We start from the raw sequence: 20465 nt of genomic DNA, 5'->3' as shown, positions 1-20465 counted from the left end.
CACGTGTAGATTTTTGTGTAAACACAAGGTTTCAGCTCATTTGGGTAAATACCAAGGAGCGTGGTTACTGGATTGAATGGTAAGAGTGAATTCCAAAGCCTCTGTTCCAGTCTGCATTCCTACAGGCAATGAATGAGAGTTCCTGTTGCTCCACAGCCTCACCCGCATTTGGTATTGTCTTGATTTTGGCCATTCTAATAGGTGTGTAGTATGTCATTGTTTTAATTTGCAATCCCTAATGACATAGGATGTTGAGCATCTTTCTGTGTGTTTATTTTCCATCTGTATGTCTCCTTTGGTGAGTTGTCTAGTCAAGTCTTTTGCCATTTTTAAATTGGGTCATTCACTTCCTTACTGTTGAATTTCAAGAGTTCTTTGTATATTTTGGATGATAGTCTTATACCAGATATGTCTTTTGAAAGTACTTTCTCTCAGTTTTTGGAAAGCTATTCTTTTTCACAATCTTACTTGAGGTCAGATAAAATTATTGGCATTGGTATCTTAGGAAACCTAATTCCTTGAGGTTTCTTCATTAGGAATGCCATTGGGTCCCATCGCTCTATTTGCTCATTTTCCCCTTACGTACTTCTTTTATTTTATTACTTATTTACTTTGCTTTTTTGGCTGTGCCCCGTGGCTTGTGGGATCTTAGTTCCCCAACCAGAGATGGAACCAGGGCCCCTGCATTGGAAGAGCTGAGTCCTAACTGCTAAGGAAGTTTCCTCCCCTTATGTGCTTCTAACTGCCTATCAGTTTTTGCTGATATCTTTGAGTAAATTTATTCAACAAACATTTACTAAGTGTCTCTAGAAGTATACCATTGCCATAAGTGCTGGAGATAAAAGGATGAGAAGCAGGTATAGGCCCAAGGTGGGTGTAGGAACTGACCACGTTCAATGAGTTGATACTCAAATGAAATGATTGGCTGATAGAATGAGCTCATCTGGAATAGCTGCTTAAAAACCTACCCTGACTTTGCTGTCCCTCAGTGAGAAACCTATAACCCCTGCCAGCATACACCTCGGTTCCTACTCTGGTAAAATGGGGTCCCAGGATTCAAATATGGGGCAGCTTTCATAGCAAGGTCACCATTCAGTAGACTGAAGTGCCCCTGAAATGTTAACTGAGTAATTGAATCATTATGCCATTAAAGGAAGCATCCCTGATTTTCCTTCCTCTTACAGTGGTTATTTCAGAAACAGTCACCCATATAGACTTTGCCAGTGTGAAAAAATGTTTGTTTGTTTTTGGTGTTCTTTTGTTTCCCTGACCAGGAATCAAACCCAGGCCCCAGGAGCCAAGTCTAAACCACTGGACCACCATGGAATTCCCTGAAAAAGTGTTAAGGAAAGAATAAAAAATACTGTTACAGCATATAGGCATTTTTATGTATCTAGGCAGCCAGGTAAACTTCTACTTCGCTCTTACGGGGGTCTTTGGGGTCATTTATATGTCTTTCAGTTGGGATAAGGCTGAAGAGAAGATGCCTCTTATGGCATTAAGTGATCCTTTAAAGGAAATAGAAGGATTTGCATAAGACTTCATACCCTTAGGTACTAAAATAACTTTTGATTCATTGTTCATTTTTACTATACAATGAGACACTTTAATTCCCCTCCCCCCTTTTAAAAAGTTGTTTCTTTGGATTATTCATATTCCAACTCTTTAAGAAACCTTGTTTAATTTTCAGTAATTGAACAATGCAGATTTATGACAGGTATGATATGAACCCAGTGTCCACTTTTTCTCAAAGGGTTTCAGTTCTGACAATAAGACATAGGTATCTAATTGGTTTAATGGTAACTAGGTTGATATGTAGGAAAAGCATTGAAGACAGGCTAACCTTTGTCTGAAAGATGAATATGTCTGACAAATACTATCCCTGTATTGGGCTTCTTGGGTGGCACTAGTGGTAAAGAACCTGCCTGCCGATGCAGGAGATGCAAGAGACACAGGTTCAATCCCTGGGTTGGGAAGATCCCCTGGAGGAGAGCATGACAACCCACTCCAGTATTGTCTGGAGAATCTCATGGACAGAGGAGCCTGGTGGGCTGCAGTTCATGAGGTCACAAAGAGGTGGACATGACAAGCAACTTAGCATGCACACACAGAGCCCTGTCATACCCTAGCTCTGTTGTGGTTGTTGTTTAGTTGCTAAGTTGTGTCCGACTTTTGTGACCCCATGGGCTGTAGCCCGCCAGGCTCCTCTGTCCACGGGATTTCCCAGGCAAGAATTGTGGAGCAGGCTGCCATGCTCTCTTCCAGGGGATCTTCCTGGCCTAGGGATCAAACCTGCATCTTCTGGATCACCTGCATTGGCAGGAAGATTCTTTACCACCAAGCCACATACAAAATTAAATATTGACCAGTTACCAATGGGTTCCAAGGTGCTTCCGCAAATAAACAAACATAGTCATTACCAAGTTGTTTTTCTTCATCACTGAGAGCACAGTATACTTTCAGAGACTAGTCAAGAGGTAATGGCATAGTTCCTTTCTTTCCAACAATTCTCATTTATTTGGTTTCTTCATTTGAAATTCAAAACTGATTATTATAATTCGAAGTTAATTATATAGAGAAGGCATTTTTCTAGTCTCAAGAGGGTCACATGAATAGTATTAATAAGATTATAGGCAGTTAATTTTAAAATAGCAGCTATTAATAGAGGTTTTGAAAACTTTTAAGGTTTTAATAACATGGGTTCAATTTTAAATCTAGTTTCTTTTGCTAGGACTGTGTTGCTAAATACACTGCATGTAAATTTACACCCCAAGATTTTCAGAATTATTTGTAAACTACTAAGCACATGTAAAATACTAGGACTAGAAGTAATCTCACACAGCCAAAGCAGCGGTTTTAGAGCAAAAGTTCTTCACAGAGTAGCCATGGTAAGAACCCACTTTTGAAGTTTGTGTTGAATATTAGCATTTTAAGATTCGTATTTTTGAAGTGGAATGGAAAAGAGGTAGTAGATTTTTTTTTAAAAAATCATAGATGGCATAGGTGTCCAGTTTTTATAGATGAGTGAAACTAAACGGCAGTGCTATTTACCTCTTTAGCACTGAGGTTATCTTTAGGTTACAGAAACAATCACATACGTTTCACAGTTTGCAGTTATGTCCAAAGATAATCACCTGCTTTCTCAAATACTGGTTGAGTATCTCCAAAAAGGTAGCTTTGTCTGCTTTCTAAAATGAAAACTGGTTTTTGTCAAATTATGCAGAGAAAGCTTCATGAAAATGTAGATTTAAATTTTTTTCTGAAGTGCAGTTTTATCACTGTGGCCTTTGAACACATACCCATTTTCAGAATAGATTTAAAGGAAGATTATAAGCAAAGGAAAGTACAGAATGACAATAGATCAGACTTGGACCAGCCTCCATAATCACATGAGCCAATTCCTAATAACAGAGCTCTTCAAGTTGAGCCTTGAGCAACACGGGTATGAACTGCATGGATTTTTAAAAACCAAATATAGTACTTACATTTTCAACTTACAGATCTTTAAATGAACTAAGTGTGGGGAGAAGTTTGTGTCAGATTAGAGATCACACTACATGGAATCAAAAGAACTAGTGTTTGAGTCCTGGTTCATTCCAGACTGTTTCCATCTCCTGCCCTTGGGTAAGTCATCGGATGTCAATTCCTTTGTTTTTGAGACAGAGATAAAAGTTTGTAGGTTTTTGGCTGGGATTTTGGCAGCCAACTGTATATGTATGTGTGTGTATAGTGGTATATATATGTATATATGATACAGCCATCCCACCAGTTCTCTTTCTCAGCAGAACCCTAATACAGTCTTCCTGGACTAAAAAGGGTCTCTGAGGCCAGTACTAAGGAGGGAATTTTGATTAAGCATGATGGACCATCATAGATATCTTAGCAAGGTTGGGTGACAGATATATATATATATTTATTTATTTATTTATTTAATTTATAACTACAAAACAATTAAGGTGAGTGACTTCTTGTTCAAAATTCCCCAGATAACCTCATAATTGAACTTCCTGTGTAACTGACCGCCTAAAAATACATTCAGTTGTAAAGCCGAGGACCTGACATTCAACCATCGTGACATCCTCCCAGTAAATGCCGAACCCAGGACTCTGTCCAGATGGTGGCTTGACTCACCAAAGCAGCTTTCCTCTGTGCCTCAATTAACACAACTTAACATCTGCAGACAACAACATCCTAAAACTTCTTGGCAAAGTTACTTATTTTCTTCAGCTGTGTTAATAGGTTTTATCAACCACCTTGGTGTCTGGTTAGGTTTTGATTATTCAAACTCAAGAATGACTACAAAGGTGGCAGGGGAAAAAAAAACTTTATTTTTTTTACCGAGAATTTCCCCAGCTATAAACTTTTTAAGGCCGTCTGAGGAAGCTATAGAGTTGAGGCACAAAGTAATCCTTGTAATCCCCGTCGATGAAGCCTTTCCCGCTGTTGTGCACAAACCAACAGGGAACATCCGTTCCAAACACTCTGTCTGTCCGGTAATCCTTTTGCAGGCCCCTACAAGAGAGCGTGAGCATGGTTAGGAAACAGACCAGGGTGGGGCCAGCCTGCACGTCCAGAAAAGAGACACGCTCTCCCTCTCTGTTTTCTGCCCCCTTCTAGCACCATCTCTGGGCTTCCCAGTTGGCTTGGTGGTAAAGAACCCACCTGCCAATGCAGGAGACACTGGAGACTCAAGTTCCATCCCTGGGTCGGGAAGATCCCAAGGAAATGGCAACCACTCCAGTATCCATGCCTGGAGAATTCCATGAACAGAGGAGCCTGGCTCGCTACGTCTGTGAGGTCGCAGAGCGTCGGACACACCTGAATACACTTGCAGCACTGTGTCTGATAACACCCGTCCCATCCCCGTTCCCCAAGTCGCACAAAACAAGAGTCTGGGACTTGGTTTAGAAAGAGAATAAGCAGTGTGTCCCTAGAAATTCAAATAGCCTGTATAGAGATTGACCAGAATAGTCCCAGGAAGGTAAGGAGGGCAAATTCACTTTTTTCCCTTGCTTTTCACCTTCTACCTCTGCAGAGGGGAGGCCCAAGGATTCAGGGCCAGTCTTCTTTCTGGTCATGGGGCACACAAAGGGCAAGGAAGCAGTGAGAACTGGCTGGTGGCTGTGTTCTCAAGGTCAGTTATGGCTGGTATAGTCTCCAGAGTAGCTCAAAGCAAGGAAGAAGCTGCCAGATTTAGCAAATAAGAACCCAGGATGTCAGGGACTTCCCTCACGCCCTCATGCAGGGGGCGCAGTTTCCATCCCTGGTGAGGGAACTAAGACCCCACCTGCCATGGGGCGTGGCCAAATAAAAGGGGTATAAATAAAAACAGGATGCCAGTTAAATTTGAACTTCAGATAAACACAACTAATGTGTTTACCTCTTCTACTTTGCCCTGTGAGTCCAATCCTCACAGAAGCCCCTTCTGATCCCGTCTTACGCATCTGAGACCTACCTGGTGACGACCAGCTTTTGTCCCTTCACCTCCATGCTTGCTTCTGGCTTCTCAGGGTCCTTTCCCGGTCGCTCGTTGAAGACATGGATCTTTGGCTCATTCATGAACTGGCCTGTGAGACAAGGTCTAGATGTTTATTTACATGCAACTCAAGGGGCGACAAAAGGCCAAGCTGGTCACGTGATCCCAGCTGAATTTGGGTCCCTCTCAGACTTTCTGGGATAGAAAGACGTGTTGAGAGGAAAAAGATTCGGATGGAAAGGGGTGGGTCCTTCCTGAGGGCAGGCCCATGCCGCTCAACTTGCTGTCATTAGACAATGAGGCTGATCACCCGGACCCTAGTAAATGTGAATGCCCTGAAGGTCAGCACCTGAGAGCACTGCTCAAACCGAAAAAACAAAGTTGGTTAGGGATGCTGTTTGTTGTTCAGTTGCTCAGTCGTGTCTCTGCGACCCCGTGGACTGCAGCACGCCAGGCCTCCCTGTCCCTCACTATCTCCTGGAGTTTGCTCATGTCCGTGGAGCTGGTGATGCCATCCAACCGTCTCCTCCTCTGACGCTCTCCTCCTCTTGCCTTCAGTCCTTCCCAGCATCAGGGTCTTTTCCAATGAGTCAGCTAGCATCAGGTGGCCAAAGCAGCGATGCTACTATACGCTTAAATTTCCATAGTTCTTTGCAAAGTAGGGAAGGTTTACCTGGACGCCCTGTTCATTATCACAGACTTCCTAAGCCAGTTCACTTCTCTTTAGTGAGAAAAAAATCTTCAGCATAAAATTTAAAGTGTGTTCATCTGTTCTCTTTATCTGCCCAGTTGGTGATGAAAGCCCAGCCCTGGTAAAATCTTGTCTGGAGCAGCAAACAGTCCTGGCTATAGCATGACTGCATAGCAGTCGCCCTGCACTGCTTTGTTAGAGGAATCATGTGTTTCATTCTCTGTATCTTATGATGTTTGATATCTTAAACACTCCATCTACCCCCCCCCCCGGGAAAGCCAACTATGAAAGATAACAAAGGACTCAGCCAGGAGCCCAGCTGGAATCTTCAAATGAACCGAGCCAGACCTCTTCTCTCTGGCCTGTGAGACCCGGAGGAATCATTCCTGGGCAAGGTACCATGCAAGGAAAGACATCCTGTAGCTTAACGCCTGCTGCAATTACCAAGCCAACCAACCCCACACCACCTGCTCTCTCTTATCTCTGCCACAGAGTAAAGGTCCTAGCCCAGACCTTGTTTCTGCTTCTGATTCCTGACCCAAACCTGGCTTTCTCCCCACGGCCCTGCATGGCAAGATGCACTTCGTGTTTCTATGGAAACTGTGAACAGTGACAAATATCTCTCTCTCAATGACACTGAACTCTTTCTGTGTCGCTCAGGCACCTTCATAAATTAAGACCCAGGTGCAGAGTGTGGGTCCTCCCGAAGCCTCCACTCCACACCTGTCACCTTTCCACATTCTACCCAAACGTTCTAACCCTGAGGCAAAGTTGCTTAAGACCTAGGATGGTCGGTCCCACGCCAGCCAGACGGTCCAAGGACACTTTACCTATCAGCCCATGCACATTAGGAGAAAACTTGTTTGTAGGGGGGATGTAGATTCCCAAAAAGTCGACATTGATCGGGTGCTTCTTCCAAACGCGATGAAGTAAAACAGAGAAGAACATCTCTTTATCCAGGCTGATAGTCACAGTTTTCTCTTTCTTCACAGAGACAAGCACCCTAGTGGGAAGGCAGAAAGGAATTAATGACACAACATTGTAAAACAATTAGCCTCCAATCCCTGGTTCCATCCTGGGTCCGGATGATCCCCTGGAAAAGGAAATGGCCACCCACTCCAGTATTCTTGCCTGGGGAATTCCGTAGACAGAGGACCCTGGTGGGCTACAGTCCATGCGGTCACAAAGAGTCAGACACAACTGAGCGACTTTCACTTCACTCAAAAATTTTAAAAAAGGAATGAATGTTTCTAGAACTGACTTGCTTTATTTTTTATTGTTTTTTTTTTAAAACACTAATTTAATATTTATTTGGCTGCACTGGGTCTTAAGTTATAGCTTGCAGGATCTGAGATCTCCACTGCAGTGTGTGGAATCTCTCAGTTGCAGCACGTAGCCTCTAGTTCCCAGACCAGGGGTCGAACTCACGCCCCCTGCGTTGGGAGTGTGAAGTCCCTAGAACGGACTCATTTAGCAAATCATCCCTCTCCCACCCCTAACATGACTTTATTCTGTCAGTACAACCCCCCTCAACCCCACCACAGTTTTCTAAGAGCCTTAAAACGTTTTCTTCACAGAATGTTGATGTATCTCCTAGCCCTGGAATTCTGTCAGTGCATACGTTTCTGTATCAACAATGAACAGATACTCATGGGAAGATATTACTCTAAGACAGCGTCCCAGTGTTTCTGAGCACGCTCTGACATGGCTCACTGGCTTTTAGCTGATGGCTTCATTCACTTGTCCAACACGTCCTTATTGAGTCCTTACTGTGTGCCAGGTGCTAGGCTAGTACTGAGACATACCGTGACCAAAACACCCAGACTCTACTGCCAAGAGCAGGGGCAGGAAGGAACACAATTTTTTCTGAACCTCGACTTCCTCACATTTAAAATGATGATTTTGAGTTCTCTGTATCACGGACGTCTGGGTTTGTTGATGGGATCATGGGTCGAGGTCACATCTGGGTCCAGATGTAAAAGTACTTGCCTCTGACTAAGCACGTGGACCGTGTCAGACCAGGATAAGACAGATGTTCGGGAGCCCCCGCTCAGGGAGATGGTCTCTGTGCTGATTTCTACCTTCACATCTTCATGTTGGAAATAAAATCCCAGTTTCCCAAAATAGGTGCTGAGTTTTTTATTCTTGGGCTTCTTGGCACCAATGAGCTGTCCATTGACCAAAATCCCTGCAGGAAAAGAAACAAGTGTTTTTCTGTCCCATGTGCTATTTTTTTGTTTTGTTTTTGGCATGTGGGCACGATAACTCAAACTTATAAAACGTGACAACATGGGAAATTATTGTTTTATTTTGCTTCAGGATTTACACACCATTTTTTCCTTTGTAATTTTCATTTTATAATTTTTTATGGTTTGAATTATATCGCAACAAGTTCTGCTAGTTTATACTCAGAGTATTATCTCTGTAATAGTTCAAAAAATATAATTTCTTACTATCAGAGCTTGAAAAATATGCTGTGCTGTTCTCAGTCATGTCCAACTCTCTGCAACCCTATGGATTATAGCACTCCAGGATCCTCTGTCCATGGAATTTTCCAGGCAAGAATACTGGAGTGGGTTGCCATTTCCTCCTCCAGGGGATCTCCCTGACCCAGGGATCAAACCCAAGTCTCCTGCATTAGCAGGGGGTTCTTTACCACTGCACCACCTAGGAAGTCCTATATATAATATAAAACACTTTTTTTAAGGTGGAAAAGAAAGAAATCCAGATAAAAACAATAGGGAAGAATGACTATGACCTAGTAGTTGAATTCAAATATAGTATATTTTCATCTTACCTAATTCTGGATCAGAAACAAGGTTGAGGATTTTTCCAGGTTCTGAGTCGATATTGAAACAAATATTCTTTTGGCTTTTTGGCAGGTAGATGATGAAGTGTGGGTCATTTTCAACTGGAAAATATACAAAGAAAATGAAACTAAGCAAAATCATAGAAAAGAAGATTATTTTGGACAGTATTTTATTGCCGAACATCTCACAAGAACAAATGTGTATTGGGCTCCTATTATATGCCAGGTACTCTTCCAGGCACCAGGGACCCAGGGTCCAAGCACTGTCCCCTCCTCATGGAGCTGCCATCAAGTTTTAGGTTATGTACAGAGTGGATGCTCATTCTGTAGCCACGCCATATGTTTCTGGCTAGAGAGAAAAATGAATAAGAAAGACATAAGGGGGACTTTCCTGGTGATCCAGTGACTAAGACTCTGCCCTCCCAATGCAGGGGACCCGGTTTGTATCCTTGGTAAGGAAACTAGATTCTACCTGCTGCAACTGAGACCCTTACAGCCAAATAAATAATAAATAAAACATTTTAAAAAGAAAGACATAAGGAAGAAGAAACACAAGCACACACACATATACCATATATACACTATATATATACTACATACATATGCATAGAAGGAGGCGGCAGAGGATGAGATGGTTAGATAGCATCACCGACTCAACAGACATGAATTTGAGCAAACTCCAGGAGATAGTGAAGGACAGAGGAGCCTGGCAGGCTATAGTCCATGGGGCCACAAAGAGTTGGACATGACTTAGCAACTGAAGAGCAACATATGTGTGTATAGAGTGAATGTTTATATAGCTAAAGTGCCTGTATTTTTAAATAGTTATACACAGTGCATACGGAGAAGGCAATGGCACCCACTCCAGTACTCTTGCCTGGAAAATCCCATGGATGGAGGAGCCTGGTGGGCTCCAGTCCATGGGGTCGCTAAGAGTAGGACACGACTGAGTGACTTCACTTTCACTTTTCACTTTCATGCATTGGAGAAGGAAATGGCAACGCACCCCAGTGTCCTTGCCTGGAGAATCCCAGGGACGGGGGAGCCTGGTGGGCTGCCGTCTATGAGGTCGCACAGAGTCGGACACGACTGAAGCGACTTAGCATCAGTAGCAGCAACACATAGTGCATAAAATAAAAAAGACATATTACCTGTTGGCATACAAATTAGTGTCGATCAATTCCAAGAGCAATCAAGGATCAAGCTGTTTCCAAGAAAGTAATCCTTTGTTACCAGACACCATTATTTTAGCTGATCTTTTTTGTTTGTTTGTTTAACCACTCAACAAATATTTAGTGAGAAAAAAACAAATTATGTGCAAAGCTTTGAATTAGGCAATGTTTGGTGTAGCTATAAAAGTCGTGGTCCCTACCTTCAAGAGAGGGACAATTTAATGGCGTGACAAAGATTCTCTCTTTGAATAAACTCAGGTTTCCCTGAACTCTTCAAGTTCAACCTCAGATTCTGGACCTCTGTGTTCATCTCTGCATTGTCCAATTTTAGCAAAAATCCTACTAAGGAGGTTTAGCTAGAATCCTCCACCCTCCAAATCTGATCACCTTTGTATCTTAATCAGGTTCCTCCCCTCCTCTGTCCCCCACCTAGGTGAGGTCCGATCACTCGGCCTACCTTCAGCAAGAATCCTGTTGAAGTGAAGTGAAAGTTGCTCAGTCATGTCCGACTCTTTGCAACCCCATGAACTATACAGTCCATGGAATTCTCTAGGCCAGAATACTGGAGTGGGTAGCCTTTCCCTTCTCCAGGGTATCTTCCCAACCCAGGGATCGAACCCAGGTCTCCTGTATTGCAGGCAGATTCTTTACCAGCTGAGCCACAAGGGAAGCCCAAGAATACTGGAGTGGATAGCCTATCCCTTCTCCAGTGGATCTTCCCGACCCAGGAAATTGAACCGGCATCTTCCACATTGCAAGCGGATTCTTTACCAGCTGAGCTGTCAGGGAAGCCCTGTTAGGTCAGTTTAACCAGACCTCCCCTTTCCCACTGATGCTTCCTCTTAGTAATCTTCCATCCTCTGACCCTAGCCTGTTTTTGTCTATAAATGCCCAGTTTCCCACAGTGTGTTCAGAGTTGAGTCAAATCTCCGTACCCCACTGCAATACCCCAATGTAGTGGTACCTACATCCCCTTGAATAAAATCTTCCTTACCGTGCTTTCAAAATGTCATTCATAATATCTTTCCTTTAACAGAATATCAGTTTTCCTTTCATGAAGGCAGAACCAAGCACTCATATGAGATGGAATAAAGTAAATGATAGAAAAATGACCCAAGCACAGCGCTCTGGGAATGAAGATGAAAGGATGATCAATTCCACTCAGGCAAGTGGAGAAGGACCTTATGAAAGGGTGAGCAGAGACTTCCCTGGTGGGTGAGTGGTCGAGAGTCTGCGCTTCCACTGCAGGGGGCATGGGTTTGATCCCTGGTTGGTGGCAGGGGGCGGAGGGTACTAAGATCCTGCATTTGGCAGGATCCGGCATTTGGTACTAAGATCCTCTTTTTGGCCATGGTGTGGCCAAAAAGAGAAAACAATTGAAAGAGTTGGCTTTTGAGCTAAGTCTTGAAGGTACGGGAAGACAGGTAGGTAAAAGACACAAAAGAGAGAGAGATTTTATCCTTGAGTGGACAGAATGGGGAAAGGTATGAAGGGAGAGAAGTTGATGATTTGTTTGGATAGTAACTCAAGGTACCGGGAGAATGGGTTTTTGATAAGACCAAGAATGTAGGTCATAGAGACCATGAACCGCCATGCTGCAGAACAGACCTTTATTCTGCTGGGGAGCTTTTAAAGGTTTTGGAGAATAAATGTAATATGATTTGACCCCATTTCAGTGGGTTGGCCAAAACATTCATTCAGGTTTTTTGTACGATATTACAGGAAAACCCAAACGAACTTTTTGGCCGACCCAATATTACAATTCCTGGTCTCAGTATGAATTAAGTATCAGAAAGTACACACAGGAAGGTCATTTACTAGCTAAGACAGCAGTCATTCGAGCAAGAAATGTTAAATGCAGGAACTAACATGGTGAATTGGTTTGGGGAGGGGTGGGGGAAGAAATTCAAGAGACATCTGGTAGAAGCCACAGTGTCTGGTGATCAAGTGGAGAGGAGTAATTTCACACTGTCAGGCTTTGAGCCTCAGAACTGAAGGGATTGAAGAGGAAGGTCTGAATTAGGAGCTGCAGCGGTTGTGTTCGGAGAAGGCAATGGCAACCCACTCCAGTACTCTTGCCTGGAGAATCCCAGGGACGGGGGAGCCTGGTGGGCTGCCGTCTATGGGGTGGCACAGAGTCGGACACGACTGAAGTGACTTAGCAGCAGCAGCAACAGCAGCAGCAGCAGTAGCATTGTTTGTGTTCTCCAGAATAAAATTGAAAGAGCAGGGTAGCATCCAGCGAAAGGCCACTGTTTTCCAGATACTGTCACAAAGCTCTCTGCAAATATTAACTAAGTCTCACTGTGGTCCTGCAGAGGACAAGTGACTTGCCCAAGGTCACATCACAGAGTTAGTAAGTGGCACAGCTATGACTTAAAGCCGCACTGTCTGATTACGCACTGATTCTCCCAGCCGTCCTGATGTGCTCCTTCAAGTGTGTGTGGGAGCAAGACGTGCAGGGTCCACTCAAGCAGAGCACAGAGTCTTGGCCTGCTCTGCACTCCTCACACCATCAAGCCCTTGCGCTGTCATCAGTAAATACTTGGTTAATTTATTTTGTGTAGGAGCTGGGCACAAGAGGGCATCATTAAAACACAAAAGCAAGGTCCCCAGCTCTAGATTTTTAAACACTGAGCAAAACTAGGATTTTCAAATACACCTAAAATCAAGCAAGCAAATTAACAAACAGTCCTACAAATAATGTGATGATAATGTAGTTTTACAGGCTCCTCAGGTGGCTTCCAGTAGCCATGTATGGATGTGAGAGTTGGACCATAAAGAAAGCTGAGCACCGAAGAATTGATGCTTTTGAACTGTGGTGTTGGAGAAGACTCTTGCGAGTCCCTTGGACTGCAAGATCAAACCAGTCAATCCTAAAGGAGATCAATCCTGAATATTCACTGGAAGGATGTGAATGGTGAAGCTGAAACTCCAATACTTTGGCCACCTGATGCGAAGAGCTGACTCATTTGAAAAGACTCTGATGCTGGGAAAGATTGAAGGCAGGAGGAGAAGGGGACGACAGAGGATGAGATGGTTGGATGGCATCACCAACTCGATGGACATGAGTTTGGGTAAACTCCGGGAGTTGATGATGGACAGGGAGGCCTGGCGTGCTGTGGTCCATGGGGTCAGAAAGAGTCGGACATGACTGAGCGACTGAACTGAACTGAACAGGTGGCTCAGTGGTAAAGAATGTGCCTGCCAATGGAGGAGAGGCAGGAGATGCAGGTTCCATCTCACAGGCAAGAAGATCCCCTGGAGAAGGAAAAAGCAACCCACTCCAGTATTCTTGCCTGGGGATTCCCATAGACAGAGGGGCCTGGCGGGCTATACTCCATGGGGTTGCAAACAGTGGGACATGATTTAGCCACTAAGCAATAACAACAGTGCAATTCTACAGGAAATAACATTCAAGTATTTTTGATCCCTAAGATGGATAGCTTCTCGTCTTTGATAATACCTGCTTATTGAGTGGCTATTACATGCTAGCTCTTTAAAGATGGTTTCACATTTCACCAACAGCCCAGTCATGTACAGAATCATGATGCCTGTTTTTACAATAAAGGAAGTGAAACGCAGACTGTTAAGTAATGCACGTTCACGTGAGTGTTGTGAACAATCTCCAAAGAGAATGTCCTTTCCACAGATACCCGTCGGTCCTCCCCACACGAGAGGTGCATCTCTTCCATCCCAGAGGGCTCATCCTCTTACCTCTCATCACATGTGGAGGAGGGGTTGACTCAAGCACCTGAGCACCAACAGCAGGCAGTGGGGGCACTGGCGTTGGCGAAGGGTTGACCCAGGATGGGACTGAACCTGGGCTCACTTTGCTGCCGTGATACAGGGCGCCTGCGTGGAGAACACTGTATCCGTTAGTTTCTGGGTTTACTTTTCCATAGAAGCTGCTTATAATTTTAAGAATCGGGTTTATGCAGACCAACGCCAGTGGTTCTCAGGTAGGTTTTTCTAGAATTATCTTTATTCCTGAGTTCTCTCTCTTTCAGCCCCATGTGTCATCATGAGTGAAATTTGTTGTAACTATTTAAAGAAGGTGAGAATTTTTTAATGTTGATTTAAACAATGTGTGAGGGGAGTACACAGATTTTCAGAATTCCTTTGGAAGACAAGTGAGCAAACATGTTCGATGATGGCAGCGAAGGTCAGCTGGCAGGAAGGTCAGCTGGGGACACAAGACTGGGAAGAGGAGACGGGCTAGCCATGGAGAGAGGAGGGGATGGAGGACCTTGCTGCAGGATAAGAAAACCGGCCGGAATACTTCTTCTCCAGGTAGGGAGACTCACCTGAACAGCAGGAATGGTCCTGCGGAGGGGAGTCGGCCAGCATGCGTTCGTCCCCAGCCTCATTCTCAATCACCATCGCCGTGAGGGGGGTCACGATGTGGTGATCCAGAGACATCTGCAGGATCGTCTTTGTAATTTTCCTTTTCTCGGCAGCTGTAGGAGCCAGGCTCCTGTGTTCAGGAAACAGAGACATTGGACAGCATCACAAGACCGAACTCTGCCACTTCTGGGGTCAACCAGGACTCTGGGGGCCACGAGGGAAAACAGAACAAGCTGGCTTCATGAAGCTTAGTATTTTACCTAGTTATGTAGCCTAAAGGAATTTTACTTTTTAATTCTTCTTTTATTTTTTAATTGGTGAAAAATTGCTTTACTATGCTGTGTTTGTTACTTCGTACAGCAATGAGAATGAGTCATAATAATATTTATATATATAAATATATATATCCCTTCCCTTTTGAGCCTGCCTCTTGGAATTTTTTAAACAGATTATGATGATTATTATATTTTTTACTGAAGTACAGTTGATTTACATTGTTATTTCTTTTGTTTGATGGATCTCAAATTTATTTTTAAGAGTGTTCCTCATTAAATTAGCAATTACAACAAAAATACATGTTTTTTTTAATTAACAAGACTTGTCCTTATGACAGTCATTTTTTTTTAAGTTTCCTGGAAATTATTTATTTTTATTCTTTTTTAATGTTTTTAACTGGTGCATAATTGCTTTACAATGTTGTATTAGTTTCTGCTGTACAGCAACGTGATTCAGTTATACATACAAATATACATATATATGTATACATATATTTCTTTAATATTCTTTTCCATGATGGCTTATTATAGGATCTTGAGTATAGTTCTCTGTACCATACAGTAGGACCTTGTTGCTTATCCATTCTATATGGGACAGGTTACATCTGCTAGCCCCCACCTCCCAAACTCCTCCTCCGTCCCCATCCCCTCTAACCCCTCTTGGTAACTACACATCCAAACAGACTTTTTCAGAGCAGTTTTATAGTCACAGTGGAATTGAGCGGAATGTAGAGATTCTATGTTTACTCCCTGCCCCTCCCCCGCCCGACAGCCTCCCCCTTCTCAGCACCTCCCATTAGAAGTGGTCCATGTGTCAGATTGATACGTCTACATCTGCGCGTCATCATCACCCAAAGTCCCCTGGGGACATTAGGGTTCATGCTTGTGCTGTGCATTCTGTGGGTTTGGACAAGTGTATAACGACAGGTATCCATCATTACGGTGTCAAGCAGAGTAGTTTCACTGTCCTAACCCTCCCAACCCCCATGCAACCTTCCTGTTCCCCACGTGCTGACAACCACTGATTTGTTTAAGGGATTGTTCTTTAAAAAAATCAATATTTAACTTCAGCACCAATTTGCTATATATCTTTAAATTACCCAGTTGCCTTTGTAAAGGGGAGGAGACATTGCTCACTCAGTCTAAAGCCACAGCTTACAATCTGTTGTCTGTTTTATAATCTTACTGACATCACGGATTTTCTGAGTATAGTTATACGACTATGTTTCATTTTTCCCAACTCCATTCAGACCAGTCTGCTCCCCCTTCCCAAGAATCTGATCAAATAGGTGGGGGGGACTAAGGAGCAGTCACGTTCCTCTCCAAAGACCGGCCCCACCCCCACCCCATAATCCTGATGGTGGTCAAAGAACCATATATTGCTCTAGAAACATAGTTTTTGTATTGGGCATTTAAACACCAGTCAGCTGAGAAGACAGAGATGAAACAGTATCTATAGGAAGTCCTTAGGTGATATCAGAATTGTATAACCTTAAATTTCTCTTTGGACATTAACTATTTTCAGGAGTGAATGCAAATGAATTCATGATACCCACTGCAATGAGATGGATGAACCTCACAGACATCATATGGAGTGCAAGAAGCCAGAAACAAAAGAATACAGTTTGTCTCATTGTAAGAAATTTTGTCATAGACAACTAATAGTGACATGCCAGAAGAGTGATTTCTACTCAAGGCAAGAGGTAGGTGTTAAGTGTGAAGAAGAATGAAGGAGACTTCAGAGATGAAAGAAGTGCTCTGGAGCTGGATGCAGTACTGATGACATGGGTGACGTAGTTAAAATTTATTAAACTGTACATTTTAAATGCATGCACATCATGCGCTTTACTGTATGCTTGCTTTCCATCAAGAAAAAAAGAGTGAACCTAGCTTTAGTTAAAAGTGCTCGCACACACGCATGCCAAGTTACTTTAGCCATGTCCAACTCTTTGTGACCCTGTAGCCTGCCAGGCTCCTCTGTCCATGGGATTCTCCAGGCGAAAATACTGGAGTGGGCTGCCAACCCAGAGATCGAACCCACGTCTCTTATGTCTCCTGCATTTGCACGTGAGTTCTTTACCACTAGTACCATCTGGGAAGACCCAAAAGTGCTTGAAACCAGTGGAAGTGAATACTGCAAACCCTGAAATAATTTGCTGCCTTTCTTGGTTCCAGTCTCTTTCTGTCTGTGACATCAAGTAACCTCAGCAAACCTTTTGCAAATCCCTGTGGCGTATGGTCTTCTTACCGTTCAGCTAGAAGTTGGTTGATGGTCAAATAGGCCCACAATTTCTTGGTGAAATCAGGGTCTGCATGCTTGTCCTTGGATAGAAAATCCTCCAAACCATCCATCTCGGCCAGGGTTTCCAAGACTAACTCTGCGTTGGCCTGGATGATGGAAGGACATCAGGGGGGTGGACTTGTAGTTAAGCAGTTCACATTTTCTAAAGAACCTACTGTGAGTGAGTCAGGGTAGCAGGCAACTTGCAGGGGGATGCAAAATAATCCAAAAGAACACACAAGAGGAAGTAAGTGCCAACCTCTGGGGTCTGGGCTTGGGTTTCTGAAGAAAGAGGTAAGGATTTACACCATAGTTAGGAAGATGGCACAGGTGTTCTCAGGAACTTCCCTTTCACTTTTTGCTTTTATTCTACCTATGTGATTCTCGGAATTCTGCTATCAGCCTGTTAATATACAAGATGTACCCAGGAGACAATTAATATTTTTAGAATTAAAGCAAAAGTACCGAAGTTGCAGTGATAATGCTCTGTAACTGCCCCAATTTCTCAGGGTCCACTTTTCCAGCCACCACGATCTCTGAGCCTCCAAAATAGTTAGGGAAACTGTTCTGAGTGACATCTGTGACTGACGTTTGGGGATAGTTAAACTGAACATTCCGGAGCAAGGGAGTTGAGACCTGGTTGTAGAATTTCTACAATTCATTAAAAAAAAAAGAAACAGAGAAATCATTACTTTCACACCACATTTCATTCCGAAGCATTTTTCTCTGAGATTCTTCAGTGCTTAGTATTCTTTCAAGATCTCTGGAAAGCTATGGAAAATTCTCATAGTTATTACATGAACTGAAATAGAGACAACCAGGGCTTGTGAAGAAGATTACAAGAGTTCAAGAGCTCAAGTTCAAGAGCACTTTTTCTTTCTGTTATGACGAGCATGAAAAGCTCATGGACACTCATAATAAGTCATCTGGGTGGATATCCCTAAATTAGAACCTGTCTCTTACCTGTCCCCAGGTTTATATACAGTAGCTCCTATTGATACATGGTACTTGGTACCAACAGAGGGTGGGGTAAAATATATTCTTCTTCTCCTTAATCTTTTCTTGGTCCATTTAGTCAAACAAGTGATGCATACATATCCTTTATATTTAAGGAAACGAACAGGCCATAGTCTGCTTTGTGTTACATTAAAAAAATTTGATTTTCAAAAGGCCAATATGCTTTTCCTTTAAAAAAAATTTTTTTTTTCTTGGCATGTAGGTTATTTCCCCAACTAGGGATTGAACTTGCACCCCTTTCATTGAAAGCACAGAATCTTAAGCCCTGGACTACCAGGGAAGTCCCAATGCCGATGTACTTTCAAGGAAGAACAGTTCCCATGACAAGTAGTGGGACTGGAGAGATTCAAGAAACTTTGATGGTGCTTCCCAAGACCTGTTCAGGGACTAGGGACCTTTGTACCCATCAACTACTGCCTCTCATCTCACGGTTACTGCAGATATACAAGTGGGGGTGGGGTGCATGAGAAAGGGACTGAACACTAACAGAGCTGAAACAATGACAATTTTTACTGGAATTCAACCATCTTCTTTTAGGCATCAGATATTGCTAGCTGAATGATTTCAAGTGAACAATGACCAAAAAAGGCACAGAAAACAAAGTCACCTTGAGTTGGACAGAAGTGTCCTGGTTTCCGTAAATCCGTTGTGCAATCCCACGGTTGTCATTGGAGAGTCTCTTCAAAAAGTCATAGTCCACATCAAATCCTATCCCCAAACTGAACAAGGAGATGTTGTCTCGTATGTTCTGCCTCACATTCTTCTGGATTTTTGACAATTTCAGTTCACCTAAAGTTGATGTCCAGGAAGGAAAGGAATGAGGAGGCAATGGCACAAAGTTTTGGGAACATCCGGAAGGTGTTTTGGCAAAATTCGTCCCAATTAAAAATGCACTTATGCTTCAACGTAGTTACATTGAGGAGATAAGACACTGCACTGGTATGTATCAGCAATCCTCATAGCATAGACTCAAATTCAAATGCAAGCTTCCGCAAATTGTGGAGGTGAAGCTGAGGCATTCAGCATCCCCCTCCCAAACATCTAGAGGCTGTTTTAAGTGCAGTGAGTGTTTCAGGGTCAAACTCTTCTTTTAGGAAGCATGGATTTAAACTGGTGTAGTGCTGTCTGTATGCTCAGTTGCTAAGTTGCGTCTGACTCCTTGCAAGCCCCCGGACTGTAGCCCGCCAGCCTCCTCTGCCCATGGGATTTCCCAGGCAAGAATAGCAGAGTGGGTTTGCCATTTCCTGGTCCAGGGGATCTTCCCTACCCAGGGATTGAACTTGTGTCTCTTGCATCTACTGAATTGACAGGCGGATTCTATACCACTGTGCCACTTGGGAAGTCCAAGCTGGCTTAGACACTCAAGCAAATGCCATTCAAATTCCCATTTTAAGCCAATCACGTTCCCAAGAAACAACAGGAAAAATATGTATCACTGAAAATGGAAGGGGTGCTTACCTACTGTTGGATCCCCATCAGATACCAAGATGATCAGCGAGACAGAGTTGGGGTCCAACATTCCCAAGTTATTGGCTTCATTCAAAATAAAGATGGCTCGCAGCAGGGCTTCGTTGATATTTGTGCCTGGGAAAGCCAGAGAACATGCTGTTCTGTTATATACTCCGATTTTCCATAGAAACAACCACGTCTTGAGCCCAGGTTCATCTGTCTGGTGATGACTGACATGTAGTTCATTCAGTATCCAAATTATTCGACTGTTTTGTAAATTTTACCCAGGCTGGTCCAGATCCCCCAGTGGAGTAAAATATTCACTTTGTATTAAGAGTGAATAGTTCCCTTAGAGATGAAGTAACCCTTTCAAAGCACTAGTCATTTTGTTAACCACCAACTTGAAGTTGCCTATTCAGCCTTGCTGATATACTTGGATACTGTTCTGCAGACAATTGTGTGTTATTCTATGTGTTTTTTCTCCTTTTTCAAATTGAAGTTTAGTTGACATAGAATGTTGTGTTAATTTCTGCTGTAGAGCAAAGTAATTCAGTTTTATATATATATATAAAATATACATTCTTTTTTGTGTTCTTTTCCATTACGGCTTATCACAGGATATTGAATATAGTCCCCTGTGCTATACAACAGGCCTTGTTGTTTATCCATTCTGTAGATAACAGTTTGCATCTGTTAATGCCAAACTCTCAATCCATCCCTGCCCCCCGCCCCTGCTTCCCCTTGGCAATCACAAGTCTCTTCTCTGTGTCTGAGTCCGTTTCGTAGATAAGTTCATTTACGTCGTATTTTAGTGACATCACAGGGTATTTGTCTTTCTCTTACTGTGTGAGTCATAAGAAAGCTAGTGTCACTTACTGACACCGTTTCCTGAGGACAGAATGGTTAAAAATGTGTGTGGGATGGGGTATGCATGATGCTTTCACCACG

General features: G+C 43.1%; 1 protein-coding gene and 1 long non-coding RNA gene across 4 annotated transcripts in view; one reads left to right on the top strand and one right to left on the bottom strand.

The window, feature by feature from the left end:
* Positions 1-4305: 4305 nt before the first annotated feature.
* The window catches only part of ITIH2 (inter-alpha-trypsin inhibitor heavy chain 2), a 32955-nt gene continuing 16795 nt past the window's right edge, over positions 4306-20465 (bottom strand). For both annotated transcript variants that reach the window (XM_069547186.1, XM_069547187.1), the window contains exons 12-22: positions 19527-19652; positions 18676-18857; positions 17517-17702; positions 17019-17158; positions 14456-14625; positions 13866-14003; positions 8965-9078; positions 8157-8355; positions 6998-7170; positions 5456-5567; positions 4306-4512 (exon numbers count right to left, since the gene is read on the bottom strand). In XM_069547186.1, the coding sequence (XP_069403287.1) occupies positions 4365-4512; positions 5456-5567; positions 6998-7170; positions 8157-8355; positions 8965-9078; positions 13866-14003; positions 14456-14625; positions 17019-17158; positions 17517-17702; positions 18676-18857; positions 19527-19652 (1688 nt within the window). In that variant the 3' untranslated portion in view covers positions 4306-4364. The remainder of the gene's footprint in view (positions 4513-5455; positions 5568-6997; positions 7171-8156; positions 8356-8964; positions 9079-13865; positions 14004-14455; positions 14626-17018; positions 17159-17516; positions 17703-18675; positions 18858-19526; positions 19653-20465) is intronic.
* LOC138417324 (uncharacterized) lies at positions 9050-13749 on the top strand. 2 transcript variants are annotated; one of them, XR_011248074.1, is made up of 3 exons: positions 9050-9202; positions 11185-11340; positions 12869-13749. It is a non-coding gene; the product is annotated as an uncharacterized lncRNA (long non-coding RNA). The 2 variants fall into 2 exon arrangements; XR_011248073.1 differs by lacking the exon at positions 9050-9202 and adding an exon at positions 9958-10948 and having other exon boundaries at positions 12869-13734.

The sequence above is a fragment of the Ovis canadensis genome, chromosome 13 (assembly GCF_042477335.2).
Source record: "Ovis canadensis isolate MfBH-ARS-UI-01 breed Bighorn chromosome 13, ARS-UI_OviCan_v2, whole genome shotgun sequence".
Lineage (NCBI taxonomy): Eukaryota > Metazoa > Chordata > Mammalia > Artiodactyla > Bovidae > Ovis > Ovis canadensis.
This window is presented reverse-complemented; position numbering and strand designations above follow the sequence as displayed.